The sequence below is a fragment of the Pituophis catenifer genome, unplaced genomic scaffold (assembly GCF_029215685.1).
Source record: "Pituophis catenifer annectens isolate HBS135680 unplaced genomic scaffold, rPitCat1.0.hap2 SCAF_3, whole genome shotgun sequence".
NCBI lineage: Eukaryota > Metazoa > Chordata > Lepidosauria > Squamata > Colubridae > Pituophis > Pituophis catenifer.
In genome coordinates, this window is record NW_027256883.1 from 38545928 (window position 1) to 38572264 (window position 26337).

The 26337-nt window shown below is 40.0% G+C and overlaps 1 protein-coding gene across 1 annotated transcript in view; it reads left to right on the forward strand.

Annotated features, from left to right (window-relative positions):
* CYP7B1 (cytochrome P450 family 7 subfamily B member 1) overlaps positions 1–26337 on the forward strand; it is a 129801-nt gene that overhangs the window by 65694 nt on the left and 37770 nt on the right. The window contains exon 2 of the mRNA XM_070942257.1: positions 24590–24726. Coding sequence (XP_070798358.1) covers positions 24590–24726 — 137 coding nt within the window. The remainder of the gene's footprint in view (positions 1–24589; positions 24727–26337) is intronic.

Here is a 26337-nt window from a genome sequence, read left to right on the forward strand (position 1 = left end):
CACGGAGTTGATCTTTGGCACGAAGGTCGGGTCCAAACGGAGCACCACCCGGTCAGTGTGGAAAACGCAAAGATCCGGACGAGTAGACAAGGCGGCGAGCTCAGAAATGCGGCGAGCTGAAGTAATGGCCACCAGGAAGGCAACCTTGCATGTGAGAAGCCTGAGGCTAGTAGTCTGAAGAGGCTCGTATGGAGGACTCGTAAGCGATTGTAAGACCAGAGGAAGGTCCCAAGTAGGGTAGCGATGCAGAACAGGAGGGCACAAGTTCTTTGCTCCCCGAAGGAACCGACGGATCAAAGGGTGTTGAGCGAGAGACGACAAGGAGCCGCAGGTGAGTACTGAAGATAAGGCTGCAATGTGTCGGCGGAGAGTATTAGGGGAGAGCCCTTGGGAAAGGCCCTTCTGCAAAAACATCAGAATATGTACAATAGACGGTTGTAGAGGCATGACACCGACTTGATTACACCAGTTATAGAAGCTCCTCCAGGTGGCAGAGTAAATGCGTTCTGTAGAAGGTCGTCGGGAGGATAATAAGGTATGTACAACATCTGCTGGGACTTGAACCTCCCTCAAAGTGCACCGCTCAATCTCCAAGCGGTTAGATTGAGCCAGGCCGGGTCTGGGTGCTTCAGAGCGCCCTGTGAAAGCATATTGTCCGAGAGAGGAATGCGCCACGATGGGGTCACCGATAGGGACACGAGGTCCGCAAACCAGGGTCTCCGAGGCCAATGAGGTGCAACAAGGATCACTTCCGCTCGCTCGGATAGAATCTTGCGGATGACCCTGGGGAGGAGGGTCATCGGAGGAAATGCGTACAGAAGGCCCGACGGCCATGGAGTTCGAAGAGCATCGACACCGGCCGCTCGAGGATGAGGGTACCGAGAAAAGAACAGCGGAAGTTGAGCGTTCTCGTGAGTTGCGAACAGGTCGATTACTGGACGGCCGAAGCGAAGAGACAGCTCCTGGAAGAGGAATGGAAGGAGATGCCATTCCGCATTGTCTATCCGCTGGCGACTCAACCAGTCCGCTTGAACATTCTGTACCCCGGATATGTGTTCCGCCCGAAGGGAACACAGGTGGCGTTCTGACCATACACCCAGCGTGACTGCCAGAGTCAGAAGAGACTTCGATCTGGTGCCCCCCAGTTTGTTCAAATGAGCCTTTGCTGCGACGTTGTCCGTGAGGACGAGGACGTGGGCTCCGGAGACCAGGTGACGGAATGACCTTAGAGCGAGAAAAACCGCCTTCAATTCCAGCCAATTGATGGGATGACGAGCTTCCGAGGTTGTCCAAGTCCCTTGAGCCAGTTGACCTTGACAATGGGCCCCCCAACCCAGGAGACTGGCATCTGTCGTCACCACTACCCTCGAGGGTTCGAGGAAGGAACACCCCGCCGATAGAGCGGGGGAGCGCCACCACCGGAGGGATCTTCGCACCGCCGGAGGGAGTGGAATCGGCTTCAATGAAGTGCCTCGGCCAGCCTTTTGCAAAGGTAAAAGAAACCATTGGAGTTCCCTGGCATGGAGTTGAGCCCAGGGAACAATAGCTATCGCAGATATCATCTTACCTAAGAGTTGAGATAAGACATAGGGGGAGACCACCCGACTCCCTTCAACCTGGTAAGATAACTGCCTCAGACTAGCTTGCCTATCGGGAGAAAGAAAAACTTTGCCCTGAAGGGAGTCAATCAGGGCACCCAAGTGTACTAATCTAGTGGAGGGAGAAAGGTGGCTCTTCTCCAAGTTAACAGAGAAGCCGTGAGCCGCTAGTGTCTCAACCGTCAGGCAAATATCCCGGGCAGCCTGTTGCACAGAAGGGGACAACAGGAGGATATCATCTAAATAACACATGAGGCGGACTGAACAGAGACGGAGTCGAGCCGCCAAGGCAGCCAGCACCTTCGTAAAGGTGCGGGGGGCAGAAGATAGGCCAAATGGTAGGGCCCTATATTGGTAGTGAGTTCCGTTATAACAAAATCTCAAAAACTGTCTATGGGATGGGAGGATAGGAATATGAAGGTAAGCCTCTGTTAGGTCTATGGAAGAGAGGAGATCGCCCCTCCGCACACCGTCTAGAATAGACTTCAATGACTGCATTTTGAATCTTCGATACACAACGTATCTGTTTAAACGTTTGAGGTCCAGGATAGGACGCCACCCCCCCGAGGATTTGGGGACCAGAAACACCCTTGAATAGAATCCCGATCCTTCCTGACCAGGAGGTACAGGTTGAATTGCCCTGATAGATAGAAGATGCTGAACAGAAGAATCCATGAGGGATCTCCTGGCGGGATTACGGGAAATCGGGCAACAAACAAAGGTGTGCGGGGGGGGGGGCAATAAACTCAATGGCCAACCCAGATCTTAAGGTGGCGTGTACCCACTTGTCCGAAGTGGATTCTTCCCAGACAGTGGCAAAGAGACCCAATCTACCACCAATGGGGGGATTCAAAGGGCAATCAGCGACGGCGACGGGCGAAACGACCTCCTCCTCCTCGAAAGGGCCGCTTAAAATTAAAGGAGCGCCCTCTAAATGATCTATCGGAAGAACCCCGCTGTCTGCTGAAAGACCCATCTCTCCTAAATGAGGGAAAGGGAGAAGAAGAGGAGGACCCCCCATCCGCACCTCGAGAGAAGGAGCGAGAAGGATAAGGTGAGAAGCGGGGCGCTCCTCTCCGGAAAGCAGCAGCTAAAACTTTCTTTTTGTCCCTGGTTTCTGTGAGGAAAGGCTCTAAAGCATCTCCGAAGAGTTTCGTGCCCTTGAAGGGCACCGAAGCCAAACGCCACTTGTGTCTGGCATCCGCCTGCCAGTGACGGAGATACAGCAGACGACGAGCCGTGACCGCTGAAACCAAAGATTTAGCGGAGAACCTGGCAGCATTCAGAGTAGAATCGGCTGAAAATTGCACGGCAGCCACAATTTTATTCAGGTCTTGTCTGATACGAGCATCTCCTGGAGCTAGCTTGTCTTGTAATTGACGCAACCACAGCAAGGTTGTCCGATTGAAGAAGGATGCTGTGGTGGTTGCTTTAATCGCCCAGGAAGAACTTTGAAAGGCCTTTTGAAGAACCTGATCCGATCTGCGTTCATCAGGGCGGAGCCCTTCGTCCGGCTCGCCCGGAACATTGGAGTTAGGAAGAAGAGCTGCCACTGGAGCATCTACCGAAGGAATTTGAAGAAGAGCTTCAAGGTCCGAAGATACTTGAAAATTCCTTTTGTCGTTAGACGAAGAGAGGGGGGCAGAAGCTGGGGACTCCCACTGTCGTTTCACTACATCCAGAAAGAGAGGAGGAGTAGGAACGGATGTTATAGGTCTAGCTGGTTCCGCGAACATCGGGTCCAACGATGCAGAGGAAGAAGAAGGGGGTACTGGATCAGCGTTTGGAGAAGATAAACGAGCCGTATTGACAGCCTTGAACAGCAACGATTTGAATAAGGCCTGAGGAAAGAGACCTGTGAAGGCAGGCTGATCTGGAGGAAGGTTCTCATCTTCTGAAAGGTCAGAATCAGGATCTCCTTCATCGATCAAGGCTGAATGATGACTGTAGTGAGATGACGTAGGGGAGGCGGATCGAACTGAATGTGAACATCCTTCGTCACCGTGGTCCGCTGAAAAAGGAGAGGTCTCTCTGACCGATCCATGTTGACTGAAGGAGCCTGAACGGGTGGCCAAGGACCGTTGAACCGCCGCCTCAATCATTTGTTGCAGCTGATCTGGAGGAACGACTGAATTCAAGGAAGAGACAGGTACAGGACCAGAAGAAGGAGCCTCCGGTACCGTTGCTGGATCAGGGACTGGCTGTTGAGAAACTGAGTCAGGGCCCCACAAATCTTCCTCGGAAATAGTCACTGGACAATCTTGGAGAGATAGCTGGTCAGGAGTAGGAGAATGAGGTAAAGGAGCTGTGGATGGATTAGAAGGGGCAGGTGGTTGAAGAGTGGGAGGAGGCAACTGGGCGCAGGCCTTGTCACATAATCTGGTCAAAACTTTGTCTCTACGTTGTTCCACTTTAGAAGATTTGTGATGGGAACGTGACAGTTGAGAAGTCTTGGAATGTGACCTGGAATTTTCCCTGGCAGATTGCTGGGTAACAGACGTGGAGTCTGATTGGCCAACTTCACCTGCACTGGCCTTCCGGCCGTGCTTAGACTTTGAAAGGGCCTTAGGCATGGTAACAATTGGAAGTAAGACCCCCCACACACCAGATTGTGACTCAAATCAGACTTTAAATCAGTAAAGGGAGCGAGAGGAACTCCACGGAATACAGTCTCGAATAATTTGCCACTCAATAGTTACCCTCAAGGCCAAACAAATCAAGGTGGGAGCGAAAAACTCCACGAACTGGGAGGAGTGGTGGCAATAGTGGGGGGGGAGGCCTCTGACACGTTACTGTGGGCGAGGAAACAATCAATCAAAAATTCAGACAAATTAAGGTCACAGACTTGTGACCGTTATAATTCAAGCACACAGGTGGGGGCGCGAAGCTCCACTAAATTTAATGGTGGCCAGTGGCTAAACAAACAGATGTTGCATCAGATCAAGGGGGCGTGAAGCTCCACTGGGATCAATGAGAGGGGGCTCCAGAATAAGGCCACTGCAGAATAGGAAGAGGGGAGGGGGGCGCGAAGCTCCTCAGCTGCAGTCACGCAGCCAGCAACAGCAATTAGCATAGATTAGCCACGAAGTAATTAGCCAGGCCGCATTTACCGGTAAGAAAAACCAGTGGAGGGGGCGCGAAGCTCCTCAAGAGAATCACTCAGCCCACCACACTTTGCCTTAAATTTAACAGCGGGATGCGAGCGGCCGCAAAGGAGAGCGTTTCGGCAAGCTGTTTAAGTATTGCTCTCCCCCAAGGCGGCAAAGTTTACAATCCAAAATGGCGGGCGCCGGTCTGGGAAGCCTCCCGAAACGCCGCTATTGCCGGAGGCGAAAGTGAAAGTAACGAGGGGCGAGGGGAGCGCAATGGAAGGGCTTGTCCCCCGAAGATCAAAGTTCCAAAGCCCTCCCTTGAGGAGATCGAGGGCAAGAAGTCCCCACGCCCCTGGAAGAGCCAGGAGAGATCGCTCTAACGGAGATCACTCCCTAATTCAAACTCACAAACACGATGTCGGAACAGTCCAAGTCAGCCAGAGAAGCAGTCAGTGTCCAAATCGAATAGCTAGAGCACAGTCGAAGCAGTCCAAGATCAATTTTTCCGAAAAAACCAATAAGAAGGAAATAAATGGAGAATTTTAGCCAGAGAGAAGTCCCACACACCAGTCAGCGCTGAAGGACTGAGCCAAAAACTGGGCATGCCCGGCAACAGGGCGGGACTAAGAAAGATTGACAGGCTCAGTCCTTGAAGCTGATTGGATGGGCACTACCCACGCTGGCTGCTGTCTCCACTCTCAATGGAGAATAGCAAAAAGTGGGTAGGATTAGTTTAGCCCTTTAATTTAACAAAGTTGGAAGGGACCTTCGAGGTCTTCTAGTCCAACCCCCCACTTAGGCAGGAGACCCTACACCACTTCAGACAAATGGTTATCTAATCTCTTCTTAAAAACTTCCCATGTTGGAGCATTTACAATTTCTGGAGGCAAGTTGTTCCACTGATTAATTGTTCTAACTGTCAGGAAATTTCTCCTTAGTTCTAAGATGCTGCTGACCTTGATGAGACTAATCTTTATGGCAGGGGTAAATCCATCAGGTTCTGACAGGTTCTGGAGAACCGGTAGCGGAAATTTTGAGTAGTTCGGAGAACTGGCAAATACCACCTCTGGCTGGCCCCAGAGAGGGGTGGGAATTGAGATTTTGCAATAATCTTCCACCAGAAGTGAGGAGGGAATGGGGATTTTGCAGTGTCCTTCCCCTGGAGTGGGGTGGGAATGGAGATTTTGCAGTATCCTTCCTCTGGAGTGGGATGGGAATGGAGATTTTGCAGTATCCTTCCCCTGCCACACCCACCAAGCCACACCACACCCACCAAGCCACACCACGCCCACCAAGCCAGCCCACAGAACCGGTAGTAAAAAAAATTTGGATTTCACCACTGCTTTATGACCAGAAGTTGTCACCATTCTCAAAGTTTTCTTTTTCCTTTTTAGGGCTAAGTGTTTCACCTTGACTGCTCATTCTTTCATTAGAACCAGAATGAAATCAGAGTTATAAGCAAGTTTAAAATCATATTCTATTCTGAAATTTTAAAACGTTTTTCTCTAACCATATTTCAATCTTTAATTTAGGAAAAATTCTGTTAGTTTCTGCTCAATGCATGCATAATGATTGCAAAAATTATTTCTCATACTGGTAAAAGTGGTATTATCTATCAAGAAAGTGAACAGATGGAACTGTCTCTCCTTCATAAAAGAGGGGAGCATCCAGCTTTCTGCATAGAAAAAGTGGGAGGAAGTAGGCAAAAGTGTTACCACCCTAAAATTGTTTATATATAAGTGTTTCATTTGAAAATAGTATATATTCACTGGAATTCTTACGTTGTAAGTCTTACCTTCCTTCTAATAGCAATAGCAATAGCAATAGCACTTAGACTTATATTCTGATTCACAGTGCTTTTACAGCCCTCTCTAAGCAGTTTACAGAGTCAGCATATGGTCCCCAACAATCTGGGTCCTCATTTTACTGACCTCAGAAGGATGCAAGGTTGAGTCAACCTTGAGCCTGGTGAGATTCGATCTGCCAAATTGCTGGCAGCCGGTGATCAGCAGAAGTAGCCTGCAGTACTGCACTCTAACCACTGAGTCACTGCGGCTCATAAGTAAGACTTTCATTCCTTGGATTAATTACCTCCACTCCAGACTGCAATAATCAAAATTCTCATTGGTAGGCAAATGGAATGTTAAGCAATAAAATGGTTTGTTTAATTGGGGCCCAGCTATAGTTGTTTGTAAGCCATAGTTTATGGCATAGTGAAATGAGTGACAATCAACTAATATGTGAGGAGTTCTTGGTGCTCTCTGACCTTGGTGGCTTTCATTACTCAAACTAGGTAACATCACCTGTGCTAGTAAGGAGTGGGGTTTGCTCTCTGTTTATATACAGTGACTTGCCTGTCAGTGTTGGTGGGAGTGGTCTTGGTTGATTGGACAATTTACTGTTAGCTTGTTAGTTTCTTGATTTGGTTTTGTTTACTTTGTTAATCTCTCCTCATCCGGGTGTTGATTGCTGGTGGGGAGGCGTTTTGCTCTTTTTCTCCCCTTTTTGGCTTGTTGATTGTCTCTTTTGAATGATAGGTAGATGCTGTTTATGTCTGTGTGCCTACTGATGGCCAATTTGTCAGAGTGCCAGGCTTCCATGAGTACTGTAGCATTTCTTGGCTTTATCTAGAATAGTCACAGTTTCCCAGTTGAAACTATGGTTACGTTTGTCCATGTGCTGTGAAATTAAGAGTTTTCATCATGTCTCCTGACTGCTAGCTGATGTTCATTGATATGTTCTGCTAATCTTTTGTCTCTTTGTCCTATGTAGTGGCTGTTGGACTCTTTACATTGTAGTTAACTCCTATTTTAATTCCTTCTGGAGCTGCTGGGTTATTCATTCATTCATTCATTCATTCATTCATTCATTCATTCATTCGGTGACTCGAGGTGGCTTACAGAATATAAAACCACATTTAAAAACAATAAAACTAATAAAATTAATAAAATGACCCTCCACTCCCAGTGACAGCAGATCACACGAGCCATTTAATGAGTTCCATTCCACTCTGGGTTCCCCAAGCCCACTGGCAGAACCAGGTCTTCAGTGCCTTCTGGAAAAGTATTAGAGTGGGGGCCATTGTAATCTCTGGGGGAATGCCACCATGGAGAATGCCCTTCTTCTGGGTCCCACCAGGTGTATCTTCCTTGGGGATGGGACCCACATCATTCCCTGCCTCCCTACTCTCGAGTAGATGTGACTGGCAAGAGATGGTCCCTCAGATAACCTGGTCCCAAGCCATGAAGGGCTTTAAAGGTGACAACCAGCACCTTGAATTGCACTCGGAAATTGGCAGCCAATGCAGCTCCCGCAGGAGAGGAGTCTACTTTTGGTCTACTTAGGATGTTTAGGAGGTTGGTTTGTATGCTACCCTGATGCCGTGTGGTTTTAATAGTTTCTTGGTGGCTTCTGAGATATTTTTGATGTATGGAGTGTTATTCTTTTTACAGCTTATGTTGGTTAGGCTATATTGGATTGAGTGATAAGGCACTTTTTGATGAAGTTGCATGGATATCCATTTTGTTGGAAGATGTTGTATAGATGACCTGTTTTTTTTTCCCCTGATGTTCCAGATTGCTACAGTATGTTTGTGCTTGTCTAAATAGCTCTATTTGTGTGAGCAGATGGCAGGTCAATTTATTTTCCAATGCACCAGACAGCAGGACAAGAAACAATGGATGGAAACTAATCAAAGAGAGAAGCAACCTGGAACAGCTTGCCTTCAGAAGTTGTGGGTGCTTCGTCACTGGAGGCTTTTAAGAAGAGACTGGACTTTTATTTGTCTGAAGTAGTATAGGATCTCCTGCTTGAGCAGGGAGCTGGACTAGAAGACCTCCAAGGTTCTTTCCAGCTCTGTTGTGATTCTGATTTTAATTAGGTGGAGAACATTCAGAGATTCCTGGTTCATTTACAACCACTGTAAATCTATTGTATAGAGAACCTGTAACTTCCAAAAGCTTGGATCCTCTCCAGAATATCAGATTGGGACATTTTTGTACTTTTCCAATCTATTACAGCTGTCCTTTCGGTTTATCACAGTGGAATTCATTGCTGCAAAAGTATCGATGGCCACTAATTTGGATGGCTGTAAAGGAGTTTGGATAAATTACTGTAATGGAGAATAGATATACCAAAGGCTTTTCATCTTAAAAGATTTATATCTTACCTCAGGGTTGGGAAATCATGTCTCTATCAGCTTCAGGGACAAAGTGGGGAGAGAGGGTTATATGTTGTCACCTTGTTGTGAGGCCTCTGGTTGGTCACTGTACTAAACAAAATGCTGGCCTAAGAAAGCCCTTGGCTACATTGTTGTGTGCTTATTTTGTGTTATTGTCCAGCAACATTTGTCAGGAAATCCTGTACCTCTGAATATTTTGCCACTGAATTTAACAAAGTGCATTAGAAAGTTCTGTTGCCCCCAAAAAGATGGTTGTGAGCTGTTGTGCCCATCTTTGTCTTAACACAGTATTCTAAAATGTGAACAAACTAAAACCAATCCTTCTGAAATGTCAAGCTAGGTAGCTTAGTACAGATAGTCCTCGACTTACGACCACAATTGAGCCCAAAATTTCTGTTGTTAAATGAGATGTTTGTTAAGTGAGTTTTGTCCCATTTTACGACTTTTCTTTTCTCAGTTGTTAAGTGAATCACTGCAGTTGATAAGTTAGTAACCGGGTTGTTAAATGAACCTGGCTTCCCATTGACTTTGCTTGTTGGAAGATCACAAACAGGGGGGGGGGGACCTGGGACACAGCAATGGTCATAAATATGAACCAGTTGCCAAGCATCTGAATGTTGATCACATGATCATGGGGATGGCTGCAAAGGTTGTAACTGTGAAAAATGGTCATAGGTCACTTTTTTCAGTACTGTTGTAACTTTGAGTGGTCATTAAACGAACTGTTGTAAGTCGAGGACTACCTGTATAATAAAGAAATAATTAAAAAGAAACAAAAGTAGTGCACTGACGTTCCAATTTAAAGATATATAATATTCTAGCCTGAATGAGAAGATTGCTCAGCTCCTATCCTAGTCTATCATGGGAAATTGATTCACTAACAATAAATCTATGGAAGGAATTCTGAGAATCCAAACTAACATGCAGGCGAGAATATTTCCTGGTTTTTTTTTTTTAGAGCCAGATGGTTTATCCTATTTTAAACTGATAGATACTTCATATACTCCCTTTGGATGTCAGTGATTTTAACTGCCAGACAGTATATACTAGTAGAACTTTGTTATTCCTAGAATATTATAAATGTATTTTTGTCACATATTGGATATCATACTGTATGTGCAGCTAGTTTTTTTTTCTTTACACTTTAGTTCATACTTAGAAAAAAAAGTGTTTTCTATAATATTTTTTAAAACTGTCTGAAATGAACAGTTCGTTTCCCCCTGCACCCTCCTTTATTTTTCTTTTTCTGGTTGTTGGGTTTTTTTTTGGTTTTTTTTTTTTGACATGATGTTGGCAGGAGTCGCTTTGATGTAGTTTAGAGTCATAAATCTTCTATCTGTTCAGTTTTTTTTCCTGGGGCTCCATCTATTCAGAAATCCTGAACTGTCATTTTGCAACACTTTGTGAGATGCTTGACAGAGAGTGGTTTTGACAAGTGCTGGACAGCAGAGGCAACTCAGAATAAGCAGTGTATATTTCTCCAGGTAACATGGCAGAATGTCCAGAAGTGTAAGAAGAGCTCTTCTGTCTTCAAGAACATTATTTGTTATAAAAAGACTCACATATACCTTATCAAAATAATGTTTTCCGTATGTCTTCTACTACTGCTTTGGATTGGATATCAGAATTGTTTTTAGAGAGGCTGAATCTTTGGAAATCATTTAATTCAATCTCAATTGTTTATTGGGGAATGGCTTGAATGGCTTCGCTTTGATTTGATCCAGTGCACCCAAATAATCAAGCAAAGGATATTATTGTTTTCCTGTGCCGTTTTGTACTAGTTAACATCATTGTACATTGCCATTAGATCACATCCTTTTCTTTGCACAGGGTTCAGTACTGAAAAAGTGTAAAAAAAAATTTGGTTCTTATTTTGTATCTGTATTCACTCAAGAAACAGCTGCTAAAAGTTATGGGGAAAATGTAAATGGCACTGCCTTAAGTGGTTCCTGCTCGTTCAGCTAACTCCTTTTTGATGTGATAGCTACTGGCAGAATGGTGTGGTGAATTCAAGTTCCTTGACAGTCATCAGTCCCACTGGCTAGCAGTAGTTTTAGGTTTTGTACTGGACCGGGAAAGCAAAGGGGGAAGGGAGGATTTCCATAATTTAGATATTTTCTTCAGCTACTGGATCAAAAGTGCTGCCAACAGCTATCTAAATCAACACCATGCCAACATGTTCTGTAGTCCGAAGGTCATTCAAACATCTGGCCCCACAATCTTGTTCTTTAAAGTTTGTCACTGGGTAGCATCTGTTTATAGATTTTTTTCCCCTCAATCTCTTTGATCACTTTGACAGCAGAAAGAAGCTTCTATCATCCTTGATATGTTAAGAAAAAATATTGAGAACATCAACTGTTTTAAATACAAATATGATTTTGGACAGCATTGAGTGTATTAAAACATAATTTTACAGTGTTGTCTAATGCTGCAAATTATTTTGAATATTCTTGAGCTTATTCATGAGTCTTTAAGGAGACTTTTGAGACCCTTTGAGATTTTTGCTTTGCAGTTCTGGATACATCCAGCACAAGGAAGTGTTGCCAATGATGGTTTGTCACTATGTTTTTTTTAAAGTAAAAGCAAGTTAAGCACGAAATACAACACCACATACAGATATCTCTCTCCTTGGAATTTCAATCGGGTAAGTATCCTATGCACTGTGTATGTCTGTGCTCAGCAACACAATTAACTTGGTTACTGAATTTATCAAGTTTTTGAGTTTCCATAATTTATTTATTTATTTTATTAAACTTGTATGCCATCCTCTCTCCCAAAGGATTCAGGGTGGCTCACAACGATAAAAAAACACATAAAATTCAGTATTCAAATATAAAAACCAATACAATCCCCTTTAAAAACCCCTTCAGTCCGATCTGGCCAGGCCAAATAGCCATGTTTTGAGGTCACGGCGGAAAGAGCGAAGGTCAGGGGCCATCGGAGCTCCAGGGAGAGCTGATTCCACAGAGTAGGCCCGCCCACAGAGAAGGCCTGCTCCCTGGGAGTCGCCAGCCGACACTGTCTGGCCGACGGGACCCCAAGGAGGCCCTCCCTGTGAGAGCGCACCAGGCGATGGGGAACTGTCGCTGGCCGCAGATGGTCCGCCAAGTACCCTGGGCCTAAACCATGTATTATACATATAATATACTGAGAGATAAACTAACCAAATTTGCTGAGTTTACACAATACCCTAAGTGACCAAAAAGCATATCAGAAAGTGTTTTGCAACTTCTGCATGAGAGTGAGGGATACCCAAATATAAAAGACAGAGAGAGTGGCCTTGAGAAACAGGAGGAAGAGCCTGCTGCCAGTGCAACCGTCAGATAAAAAAAGGCTTGCTCTTGGAATAAGAAAGTAATGCCATAAATAAGATAAGCTCCTCCATACTTCACATGAAGTTAACGTGAGAAAGAGAAAAAACACAGACTTATAAGACTCTGTTATTATAATTTTACATTCATTCATTCATTCATTCATTCATTTAGATTTCTATTGCCCCCTATTTGCACATGATGACTCAAGGTGGCTTACAAGAATATAAAAACATCATATAAAAAACAATAAAACTAATAAAAGAATCATCTAATAAATGAATAAAATAATATAATAAAATAACCCCCCACTCCCTGCCCCAGTGACAACACATCATACAAGCCATTTAATGGGCTCCATTCCACTCTGCATTCCCCAGGCCCGCTGGCAGAACCAGGTCTTCAGCCAAGTCAAAAATAGTAGTATGGACCTATATGGCATTGGTTTCCTAGTCTGTTCTATCTTGAAAAGCTGCCATCGATATATGCTTTTTTTTTTTAAAGGAAAAGAAGGTATTGCGATTTAGGACTAAAGAACTCTACTTTAATCTAGGGTACAGAGAAATGTGCTTGTGATGGGAAAATGTGTTACAGATGGTCCTCAACTTACAACCAGTGGTGGGATTCAGTTCGCACCACTTTGGGAAAACCAGTTGTTAACTTTCTGAGCAGTTTGGCAAACTGGTTGTTGGAAGAAATCATTAGGGCAGAGAACCAGTTGTTAAATTACTTGAATCCCACCACTGCTTACAACCATTCCTTTAGCGATTGTTCAAAGTTACAGCAGCCTTGAAAAAAGTTACTTATAACTATTGCAGCATTCCTGTGTTTTCGTGATCAAAATTCAGATGTTTGGCAACTGGCATGTATTTATGACAGTTGCAGTGTTCCAGGGTCATGTGATCACCTTTTGTGACCTTCTGATAAGTCAGTGGGGAAACCAGATTCACTTAACAACCATGTTACTAACTGAACAACAGCAGTGATTCCTTTAACAAGTATGGCAAGGAAGGTAAAGTGGAGCAACTTAACAACTGTCTTTCTTAGCAACAGAGATTTTGGGCTCAATTGAGGTCGTAAGTTGAGGGCCACCTGTACTTTATTTGGATTTTTTTTGTCTTCAGTTTAAATTAGAATTTTAGATCTAAAAAGACTCGAATGCTTTCTGAATATTATATAGTATTACAGCTTCATTTGTTTCTTTAGTCCAGTAGAAACAGTCAACTCAATTAAACTCTGTTCTGCAGTTCATAAAATTCAATGTAGTGTGTATTAACAAACAAGTATGTGATCAAATAGGCATTAGAACAAACATGCCACCTGTTTTCAAATTTAGTTTCACCCAGGCATAATCACTTAAATCTCAAGCTGCACAACGTTAGCATTTAAACTGTCCCTGATGATCAAGCTAAACCAAACAGTTCAATGGCCTACATTGCTCTGAGTGAAATTGGATGTAACTGCAAACCAGTCTAAAAATGAATGAGATGAATGCCTCCCCGCCCCCCCCCCACAAGCAGGTCTTTAGTCCTCTTCTTTACATAGTTTCTAGCAGGGTGGATTTGATTTAAATCGAGTTGATTTAAATCACAATTTAAATCATGATTTAAATCACTAGTAAAAAGGCTTGATTTAAATCAACTCGATTTAAATCATAATTTTTAAAGAGCATCTGTCATCTCTGCTACTCCTTTGACCCACTGTTGACTCACCGATAGTCCCAGTGTTGCAGAATATACAGCCTCATGCTACATAACTAAGCTCCATTTCATGCTGAATAAACTAAATTATTTATGTATCTTAAATAGAAAACTCTTACGATAGATTTTTACCCCAAAAGTTTTTTATTAAAATAAATTCGATTTAAATAAAAAAATCAGATTTTTTTCATTTTTTTTAAAAAAAATCATTGATTTTTATCCACCCTGGTTTCTAGGAAGCCAGAGGCAACCCTGGGAGCATACCTGCACACTACCCAGTCATTCTAGTTAACATTGAATTATTTCCATGGTCATGTGTTTGAATAAAATTGCAATGTATACAACAGATGTTCCATGCACTTGACACTGATTGGGGAAAAATAGATGATGGTACCAGATTTGATTATTTAGCACCTGCCTCAGGCTTAAGGCTAACCTAGTATCCCATCAGGTGTCATTGAAACAATTAAGCAGAACCATAAGATGCATTTTCTGGCTTTTTGCATGTGTTGTTACGGGTATGGCGTAGGTTCGCTTTTCAGCTGCTGTTTAAGGTCTTTTGACTTCCTCTTTAATAGAAAATTAGCTTTTGATCCTTGGATGATATATTTTCATTTTGTGTTCGGAGAGTTTCAGATTTGTTGACTTACACAAATTCATAAAAATAAAGGTTCCCGCTTATTAGCTGCTATGAAAGCTTCTTTGGGAAGTTGGAGATTGTACAGCAGTAAAGGTTAACAGGATAGAGAGATTAATGTCTTTCACAAGATTCCAGTTAGTGAAATTGGATATACAGCTATGTATGTTTATGGCCATGAATTCTGTTTCTTATAGTACATAAGCATAGACTTCTTTTCACAGAATTTCACAGTTTAAGGATTGTGCTATTTCAGCCCATTTATTCAAAATTTCTGTGATTTAACATCTAATTATAAATACCTTTTGTGTCTGTGGTTTTATTGATTTCCCATGTGCTCCTGCTATTAGAGACTGCTACTTTATTTAATTCACCCTTCCAAATATTGAAAACTGAGGATCTATTGAATTGTCTACTGTGTCCCCATCCTGTCATCTTCTCCAACCAGAAACTGTCCAGACTGTTTATCTAGCATGGAATTGTAAGTGTATGATTAGGATTCACCTTTTATATTTCCCCTTATATCAGTCTTTCTAAAAAGTAGAAAGCTCCAAGTTGTCACAATTATCTGATTGCAGAGACTGTCAAATCAGCTCTAGCAGTTACTAGAGCTACTGTTTGGGATTCAGTATTCCTGGATAATTTTGCATTTGATGCACTTCTATTTTGATGGCTCATATGCTGAAGAATTCCATGAACAGATAATAACTGATCCAAAGAAGGTTGAAGAAAGATAGAAAGAATGCACTGAAATACTGTTTAGTAGAGATATCAATATCCAAGATATTTTAGAAGATGTACCTCAATTACAAGTACTTCTAATTCCCGAAGATGAAATTAAATTGATTGATTGATCAAACTTATATGGTTGCCCTCTCATAAATGTCATTGTGAGTGGCGTACAATAAAACTAATAATTAAAACTTTCTTCAAAAACAGACAATATTAGCAACCAAAAGACAGAAAGCTAGTATCTAAATACGGTAATACAATTTCTTTATTTCCATCTTATTATTAAACAAATGACAAATGCCCATGTTTCTTACTTCTAGGATTTTATTGGACGAGAACTGTATTGTAATGAAGGCAATAGTATCATTTCTCATACAAATATTTGAAATGACAATTGTTGCTTTTCTTAATTCAAGATACTAATCTAAATACCAAACTCACTGTTATCTTAAGCTGCAAAGACATTTGCATTTACTGCGTGATTCACTTCAATAAGCAAACAACAACAACAAGAAGTTGAAAACCCTAGAATCTAGCTTGATGTGCAAATTATTTTGGGAATGCTATAAAAGTGCCCTTGCCTTTTCCTGAGTATTTTTCTGACATCCTAAACTGACCTGCAACCTCCCTAATATTTCCAGAAGATCTCATATGCATGTCCAACTCTGCTTTGGTTTTTGAGATCAGCAAAAGTTGATTAGGGTGTGGCCATACAACTGGGCATGAACAAAAGCAATTGCAGAAATATTTATATGGTATTGCAAGGGATTTGTGGGTGATATGACCACTCAGAAATTTAAAGACTTTCTGATTAGATACCATTGCCTTTTGATGCTATATAAAGCCAACCTTCTGCACTGCGATTTTGTCTAATCTCTTTGGGACACTTATTAAAGTCTGAGTTTCAGTAATGATAGAAAGCTGTTGGGAATATGTATCATGTTAAAAGTCATATTAGCATCAGATATACCTCAGTACCAGTCCAATGTCTCTCTCTCATTTTTATTCACTTATTTATTTTAAGAGAAATCAACATTACTCATATCAGTTTTAAGTTTGATAAAATGACAAATTTGATAGATTTAATAAGATGAGCTTTGAATTGAAATTCCAATACTGTAGGTATGTTGTTATCTATCTGTTGCTCTTAATATGTGTTTGACTGTGATGCTTTATAATAAGAAAGACTGACCTATAAATAGCTGTTGTCCTTTCAGACTTTTCTAATTTATTCAGGAGAATTACTGATATATTGCAGGGTGGTGTCTTCACTGGAGGGCTTTTTGAAGTATTCTATAGAATTCAAAATTATGCTAAGATGCTAGTCATCACATGCTGATAGTGGATTTGCTAAATTTAGGACAAGAGACTAGAGGATAAAGGTTAAGAATAAATAGGCTGCAATAGCGATTATCATAAGTAATGAATTCTGTGTATGTATCTCTGGATGTGTGCGTATGCATGTGTGTGTGTTGTAGACAGATTTGGATTAATGTTTATCCCAAACAAGAGATTACTACATGTCTGTTTCTGGTTGTAAACAGATATTCTAAAACAGAAGGTTTATGTTTGTGAAAAGCAGTTACAGGTGTAGTGCATTGACAATATATTATATTTTAAGAGAATTCATCTGTTTGGTTATTTCACCAAACATTAAATGGGGATGAATTTGGCACTTTTTTGTCCTTTGCTAAACAGTTATTGACACAAATGCATTCTCTATGGCACTGTTCACGAAGACCATCCAGAAGTTCCTTGGGAGCCTTGAGGTTTCCCCATTATTTATTAATTTTCTGATTGCCCTTTAAAGACAATGATTGAGACCTGGACCTTCTCCCAGTGGCTTCCATCCTAACACTAAGTTATCATCTTCATGGACCATGAAGGAGAACATGTCTTCTCAATCCAAACCTTCTTTCTTGAACAGCATATCTCCAAAATGTATATTGTTTTTCACCTTGCTAGTTTTTAAGAAGTTCATTAAAATGTGGCTTCTCCAGAAAGTCTCAGAAATAGAATAAGTATAAGTGAACTATTTTCATTTGTTTTCCTATATTACGCTCAAGTACTTCTTGAGTGCTGGGGTTATTTCACATGTAGTTTAAATATCGTTATGTTATGTTATGTTATGTTATGTTATGTTATGTTATGTTATGTTATGTTATGTTATGTTATGTTATGTTATGTTATGATGTTATGTTATGTTGTTACGTTATGTTATGTTACTTCAAGAGAAAGAAGTGATCTTGAAAATGATGACAATTTGAAACATTTATGCAAAACCAAGATCACCTATTTGCATGGACTGCATGTATAAATTGTTATTGAAATATGATGGAACAAATCAGAAGCTTTATGATAAACCTAACAATGGGAAGAATTACAGAAAAATTCAATACAATTTACTGCAAGTTACAATTTAGGGAAAATTGATGTACAATATTTTACAGGTGTCATATAATTCTGTCAATAATTATCAAGAGAGACAAATCATATAAGAATAAATGTTGGGAATACTTCAACAAAGAAGGGATGTTTTATCATATATCGTGTTTATGTAAAACAAACCTTTTCAAAAGTACAGGAAATAAATATACCAATAAGCTTCCTTTTTATGAGCCTGTAATCCCTTACAGCGACTGGACAAAAATGAGAATTTACTGGCCGGAAGCCCTTTCTGATGCCACACAGTTTGCAGCAGATATTTTTTTCTCTCCACCCTAGGAGAGAAACATCTGCCACTACCTAGCATTGAACTCTCAACCTTCTGAGTGGGGGTGAGCGTCTTCACCAATAGGCCACCAAGAAAGAAGTATACCAAATTATTCAGAAAATTCTAAAAATTAAACTAGAACTAAAAGCACAAATATTTCGGATGGATTTAGTTCCAGAAGTCATAAGTGAAAAATATCACAGTGTACTAAAATACATATTGACAGGGGGAAAAAATGGCACAATACCAGAAAAGAAAATCTTTGCTGATGAAATAAAGTTGTGATACGAAAATTGGAGAATATTCAGCAATGCAAAAAATAGAACTTAAGCAGAAATTGTTCCATTATATACTAAACATCACACAGCAAGGCAAAGCTATTTGTAATATGGTTTCTAGGAAAAAAAGTAATGAGGTCAATAGAAAATAACAGATGGTATTATTTAAACAGATACTAGTACAATAACCTTCAATTTTCAGCATTCAGTGTAAAGTATAAGTATTTAGGTTGTGGTTACTAGTTGAAAGAACAAAATAGAAGTGAAGATGAAAATGCATTACTAAAATGTTCTTCTACAGTGTTTTTACTCATGCTGTATAAATAACCACCTATAATTGTATACTAGTCTTTATGAATGCTAAACAACTTTTCACTATTTATAGATATTGTTAATGTTAATAGTGCCAACTTAAAAATAATAATAGAGCAGAATTTCTTTTGATATTTGAAAACCTTCTGAGTTGTAGGGTAATTTTTTTACATAATTTTTTTGCTGTTTGATAGCAGCAAGGCTTTGATAGAAATAAAGCTTTGATTTTTGATTAAACTAGTCAGTCTCTTGTGATTAGTACAAAATGAGTTGTACTGCATGAATGTTTTTGCTGAGGGACTCTAGCATCATTTATTTTGCTTCTGTTGGTATTTATGAAATCAGTTGGAGGAGGTTAAGCATGGGATGCCATAGAGCCAGGCTTTCTTTCCATTTGAAAACTTGATAATGTATTATGACTGAGATGGCGATCCTATGACACATGTGCCAGAAGTGGCACGCAGAGCCATCTCTCCGGGCATGCGAGCCATTGCCCATTGCTCTTCTGGTTCCAGAGCGCTGGCCAGCTGGTCTTCACACATGCAGGAGTGCCAGAAACTGGAAGAGCAGCCGCCCGATGTGCATTCATGTGCCAGGCAGTTGCTCTTACGGTTTCTAGTGGGAGCATGGCCTTCCGGTTTCTGGCATGCATACATGTGTGAAGACTAACTGACCAGTGCACACCAGGTAAGCTGCTCTTCCAGTTTCTGGCACGCATGGACATGTGAAGACCAACTGGCCAGTGCTACTGCATGCACTGGAAACTGGAAGAGCAGCTGCCCAGTGTGCACCGGCTAGCTGGCCTTCGTGCACGCCTGCACTCCAGAAACCAGAAGACCAGGTGGCCCATGCACATGTGCGTACCGGTAACTGGAAGAGCAGCCGCCCTGCATGCGCATGTGCCCTTGGCAGCTGCTCTTTTGGTTTCTGGCACTCCCACACGTGTAAAGACCAGCTGGCCAGTGCGTTGGAACCCGGAAGAGCAATGGGAAATGTCTCGCATGCCTGGAGAGATGGCTCTGCATGCCTCTTCCGGCACACCTGCCATAGGTTCACCATCCAAAGACAGATTGAATAAGAAAGTCCAAGATCCATAAGTTTAGATACTAGTCTATGTGGAAGTATTGTGTTAAATGCAGAGCTAAAATCTACAAAAAACATCCTCACATAGGTCCCCCCCCGCTGTTCCAAATGAGTCAGAGCAGTGTGAAGAGATTTACCTCATTTACCTCATGAGGTAATTTTAACAGAGCTGTAAAAATTAAATCTATAACTGTTAGAAATCCTAATACAGTGTTGGTGAACCTTTTCAGCACCATGCGTTCATGCCAGAAACCGGAAGAGTAGTTGCCCGGAGCACATACGCGCATGAGTGCACCGGGCAGCTGCGCTTCGGGTTTCCAGTGTGCACATGCCCACTAGCCATCTGGTCTTCCAGTTTCTGGCATGCATGCACGCGCGAAGACCAGCTGGTCTTCGCACATACGAACCCAGAAACCCGAAGAGCAAGCACCCGGCACACGCATGCATTCTGGGCGGCTGCTCTTCCAGCTTCCAGCACGTGCATGCACGCACGCACTCCCATTTCAGCACTTGGTGTTGAAAAGGTTCACCAACATTATTAGGATTTCTAACAGTTATAGATTCAATTTTTACAGCTCTATTAAAATTATAATCTCATGAGGTAAATGAGGTAAATCTCTTCACACTGCTCTGACTCATTTGGAACAGCGGGGGGGGGGCTATATGAGGATGCTTTTTGTAGATTTTAGCTCTGCATTTAACATAATACTTCCACATAGATTGGAAACTTATGGATCTTGGACTTTCTTATTCAATCTACCGTTGGATTAAGGATTTCCTGTCTGGCCGCTCTCAGAGGGTCAGATTAGGTAATCATATCTCTTCAGCTCTTATTCTTAACACTGGTACACCACAGAGTTGCGTGTTGAGTCCCTTACTCTATGCTCTTTATGTGCATGACTGCATTCCCACTCACGCTAGTAATACTATTACTAAATTTGCAGACGATACAACTGTGGTGAGACTCATTTCTGGAGGATGAGTCTGCCTATCGAGATGAGGTGGACCGGTTGCTTTCGTGTCCTTAATACCAGTAAGACCAAGGAGCTTATAGTGGACTATAGAAGGAATAGATCAAACATCCAGCCCTTCTTATCAATGGAGACCAAGTGGAGCAAGTGGCCAGTTTTAAGTTTCTAGCCTGGGGCACTCACATTGCAGCACTGGTCAAAAGGGCCTAGCAGAGATTATACTATCTGAGACTTCTCAGGAAACAACAACTGAATGGAAAACTGCTGGTGACCTTCTACTGCTGCACCATAGAGTGTATTTTAACTTACTGTACCTGTGTATAGTTTGCCAATTGCACAGTGACAGATAGGACAGCACTCCAGAGGGTTAACATCATTGCCCAGAGGATCATTGGTTGCCCTCTTCCATCTTTGGAAGAGCTTTATAGCTCCCGCTGCCTTAAGAAAGTTCAAAATATTCTTAAAGATCCATCTCATCCTTGGCACCCTTTTCTTGAACTATTACCATCTGGCAGATGGTACAGGGTAATAAAAACAAGGACAATTAGGCTGAAAAACAGCTTCTATCCCAGGGCAGTAACTATATTGAATCCTACTGTATAGTGTAATATTAATGCAATATCGGGTTTTCAATTCAATTGTATGTAATTTCAATTGAAATTACTGGTGCATAATACAGTGTACAGTAAAAAGGCATAGAAACAGCATGTTTCTCGCTCTTATTTCTTTGTTATGAAATATTCTAAGTAAACTTAAACATTTTGTTTAAAGAAGTTGTTTTAGCTGTGGGCTAGAATCCTTAATTAACATTTAGACTAAAGCAAGTATAAATGTAAATGTACCGAAGTATTTCTAAATGATGGACTTGCTTTGTCATATGAACTTGGAGATATCTGGAAGTCCCAGAAATTATCACTTAATGGCTTCCACATAGTTACTTGACTAAATACAAATCTTACATTGAGACTGAGATTTTATGTTATGATTTTTTAAAATTAGAATTTTGCCGAGTCAATAGTCACATAGACCCTGCATTCTGTTACTGTGTGGGATGTAACTAGAAGAGTATTAAATAATCAAAACATGACTAAATGTTTTATTAGAAGTTTTCTAAATACAAAAAAAATAAATAAAAACGTGAAAGGTACTTTAGTCTAAGCTAATTATTAGAAATATAATGTGGACATACTGTAAATGTATTTATTTAATCAATGATACCAGCATACTTTTCAAATAAACAAGGGCACAAAACAAAGATGACTACTCTTAACATATTTTTTACAATCCTATATGGTTAGCACAACATTTTGGAAAAAATAAGAATTTGGTCTTAATGTAAACAAGAAAAATACTCTTGTTCTATTTTTAAAAATGGTATGTTTAGTTTTTTTAACATCCAAATGTAGTCCAATTGTGTATTGATTTAAACAAAATAATTTTTATTTACTAATAGACCAAGAAGTTGATGTTGATGTCTCTTCTGTTATTTTAAATAACATTGATAAAGAAACATAGTAGCAACTTCAGAAAGTTACTCGGTTTCATATTAGTCTAGGTGGATTTAAGTATTTAGAAATAAGAATGACAAAGGTTGGCATCAATTTAAAAATGTGATTATGATTCTCTTCTATGTACGATTAAAATGGAATAAGTCATGGCAGCATTATCATTGTTTGGTAGGAAAACGCACTTAAAAAGTTTCATAAAATTATGTTTTTGTTTCAAACACTTTCAGTTCTATGATGTATTGCTTAATTTGGTATAAGGGAATAATTTTTAAAATTCATTTTTAGAATTCATTTTTATATAACTTGTATAAAAAATTAATGGGCAAAATACATAATATATGCAAAAGCATTATGGGACTAAACATGCTAAAATGTTGATACTAATTAATTAAGATGATCCATGTAATTAGGAAGTAAAATAGTTTTATAGAATTAGTTCAGATAGAGGTTCAGTTAGCATTTGATCCCCCTATTGGTTAATATGGTACTATTCCTTCTGACTATATATGGTATATTCTATCATTTCAAATCCCTAATAAGTTTTTAAAAGGTGGAGAAACAAATATAGAGAAACAAATTTTGGCTCCTAATATTTCCTGCCATTTCTCTCATTTTCTTTTTAACATGAGAATAAATATATTTAAGATAAGAAAGAGAAGATAAATTTTATAGAGTAGTTTTACAAAAGTGATCTTAAATATGAACTTGCTTTCAAATAGCTCAAGGTTTCCTTCATGAAAGTCTCAACTATCTGAAATTGATGTTCATGTATTTCAGGCAACATCTAAGGAATAATATCAATAATATTTAACACTCTTTAAGTAAGCATTGAATACTTCATTAGTGTTGATGGGGAAGGCAAACAGTAAAAAGTACACCATGATGAAAGCTTTGTCTCTTACATATTATGCTTGAATGGGATTTTGTAATACAAATATGAACCTGTGGAACTAGCCTTGGCATTTCACAAGCATTTCACCATTTCATCACCATGATTAGGAATGGATGTCTAAGCAACAGCTTCTCTTGAAGCTGAAGCTGTTTCATTCTGTAAAGATGATTTAGAATTTGAACTTGATAAATCTTGATAAAATAAAGTGTTGGGTATGGAAATTGATATTTAATCAGAGAAAACTGCTCAGGAAATAATGATTGCTCTGCATGCCTTCAAAGATGCATTTACAAGAGGCAACTGGACTTTCTGGTTTTTCTTTGAAGACATTTTCGCTTTTCATCCAAGAAGAAGAAGAAGAAGCTTCTCTGAAGAAGCTTCTTGGATGGGAAGCGAAACACCTTCAAAGAAAAAAACAGAAAGTCCAGTTGCCTCTTGAAAAAGCACCTTGAACCATGACCTGGATGACTGAGAATCTCCATAGACAGATTACTCTGCATGATATTTTGCTCTTATAAAGTTAATGGATTTCAAATGCAAGGCAGCTAGAGTTTCTAGTGTAGATGGCATAGAAATCCATGTTTATTGTAGTTAATCAGTCAGTCTCGTTGGATTGGATTATGGCATTCAGAAAAGTATTTATTTCAGCAAGTCATTGGAAAACTGACCATGAAAATAAAGTATATTCTAGCTTATGAAATTGATTGATATCTTGTTTTTAGCTACTATATTAGTTATAAATGATTGGAATATTAAAATGCATATTTCATTGGATCAGTGGTATTGCAGAATAATGTGTTATTGAAAATTTAGCTTTGAAAAATGTTCTGAAGAAATATAATACTTCAGTTATATTAGCTATGTCCTTCCTAAATTACTTTCAGGTATACAAGGTTACCTTTGTACAGAAATACTAAATACAGAAATTTGAAATGTAATTGTCTTTAAGAACATATCATTCATGTAGATGTACATGCCCATTTGAGTTTTTTTAGTTAGTTTTTTTTTAATTGGATTATTTATTTATAATTTGAATTGGGAAGATGTTTTAGACTTTAAAAATACTAAATCTGACTATTTGAGTGTATATATTTTGCTTTACTTCGGATGCTTGGGTTATACCTGATTATAGATGCATTTTACCATGAATCAATTCCTTAATTGAACATTTAAACCAATTGTATTGATTTTACAATATAGTGAAGATAAGTGGCAAAATGTATGGATGTAGAAACTTTGGGACCTAAGGAATAAAAATAAAATCTCAGGGTGTGACTGCTAAGCTTTCAAATTTTCAAATAGCAATAGCACTTAGACTTATACACCACTTCATAGTGCTTTTACAGCCTTCTCTAAGCGGTTTACAGAGTCAGCATATTGCCCCCAACAATCTGGGTTTTCATTTTACCCACCTCGGAAGGCGGGGTCAACCTTGAGCCTGATGAGATTTGAACTGCTGAACTGCAGCTAGCAGTCAGCTGAAGTAGAGTGCAGTACTGCACTCTAACCACTGCGCCACTATAATGTACTTTAATTATATAAACTATGTATCAACTAACAGTGCTTTCTTTTTATTTTTCAGGCTCACTGGAGAGCCTCCCTTAATAAATGGTTGGATTCCTTTCTTGGGAGAGGCCCTGAACTTTAGAAAAAACGCTATTGGTTTTTTATTAACTTTGAATAAAAAACATGGAGATATTTTTACCGTACACATGGCTGGTGAGCAACGTTTCTGTTTTATTAACTTCTTAGAGTTATTTTAGTAGGTTAAATAATAGTACAAAGGAATATAGATTGTATTTATGACTGTATATATGCATCCTTCCATCCATCCATCCATTCATCCATCATTCAGTTTAAATACTGCCTATTCTAGATGACTCTGGGCAGTTTGCATTTATAAGTAAGAATAATTAAAGTAATATAGATACTTTATTTCATCCTCAATCTCTCACATTTAGGTTTAACAAATACAATTCTACAGTAACATTGTGAGAAATATATAAAAATAAGGTGGCCAATCATCTTCCTTTAGGGAGGACTTCTTTTGTAAGCTCTGCCCTTTCTCGAAAAGTATCCTTTTACATCTCCTCCTTTTTGATATTTGAAGACTAATCTGTAAATCTCAGTATTCGATCGATGCCAATCCAATCCGTTGCATGTGATGTGACATATTTGTATTTGACATGACGGTTCATCAAGGCTCGGTACAGTGCGGCAACACACGATTATGAGACGCATGTGCTCCGCACAGGAGAATTGTTTTGAGAGAGTGTGCCGTGCGCAAGTGGTTTTGTTTATTTCTTACTGAAACATGACATCGCACACACGCACATGTCCTCCTTCTCATTGTAAAAAAGTTGGTCACCTTAATAAAAAAAAACCCTACATTTTCCATACCATGACTGATTTTTAATATTTTTACTATGTCTTCCCATCCCTTTCCTCTAAACTGAAATGTTCAAACACTATCACTTCTTGTAGAGGATTAAGATTGTAGGCAACCATAATATTTGTGTAATAAAATCTCAAGTTTTTGTTCCAAATATCTTGGAAATCTAATACAAGAATTCCAAACTAGCTGGGGATTTGGGAACTTATACTACTAACATATCTGAAAGGCAATCAGGTACAGTATACTGCCAGGCCTTAACTGACATGATTAATGTGATTGTTTCAACCAAACCAATAAGAATATTGTGTTGGTGTATTTTTGTAATTGCATTTTCTTCCTTTTATGTTTTACTTATAATTTTTACTGCTTTAATATTTTTAAACTGTTAATTTTTCCCCTTTGGAATGTTACTTTATTGACTTAGTTTATGATGTTGGCCATATTGGAGAATTTGGTAGATGGCAAAGCTTGTCACCTTTGGAATAGTCAGAGGAGGCTTCAGAGATTCTGAGGGAGGTCATTCCTGTTCAGTTTCCTGCAATTCAAGGCCTCTAAACTCAGCCCTCTCTTAACATCTCCCTCCAGCCTAGTTGGGTATTTTCCCACAATATAATACCTAATTATTTCAAATAATATATAAGTTTGTACAAGATAAAAAAAAGAATTCAAATTTTTAATAATTGTTAATATCTGAGCCAGAATGGACATCCTATGATGCATAGCACAGATACACCTCATCTGTAGTCGCCAGAGTGGATAATGCAGAAATGTCTGATGTTCTGTGAATTGGTATTCACCAATTGGGGTGGGGAAGTATGGGGAAGTAAGGGTGAACGATACTGATGACTACCAAAAATTGTCTGGCCTGTTTTTCCAAGTTGTTGGGTCTTTTTGTTTGGCTTCTCCTTCAAAATCTATCACAAAGTCCCATCAAC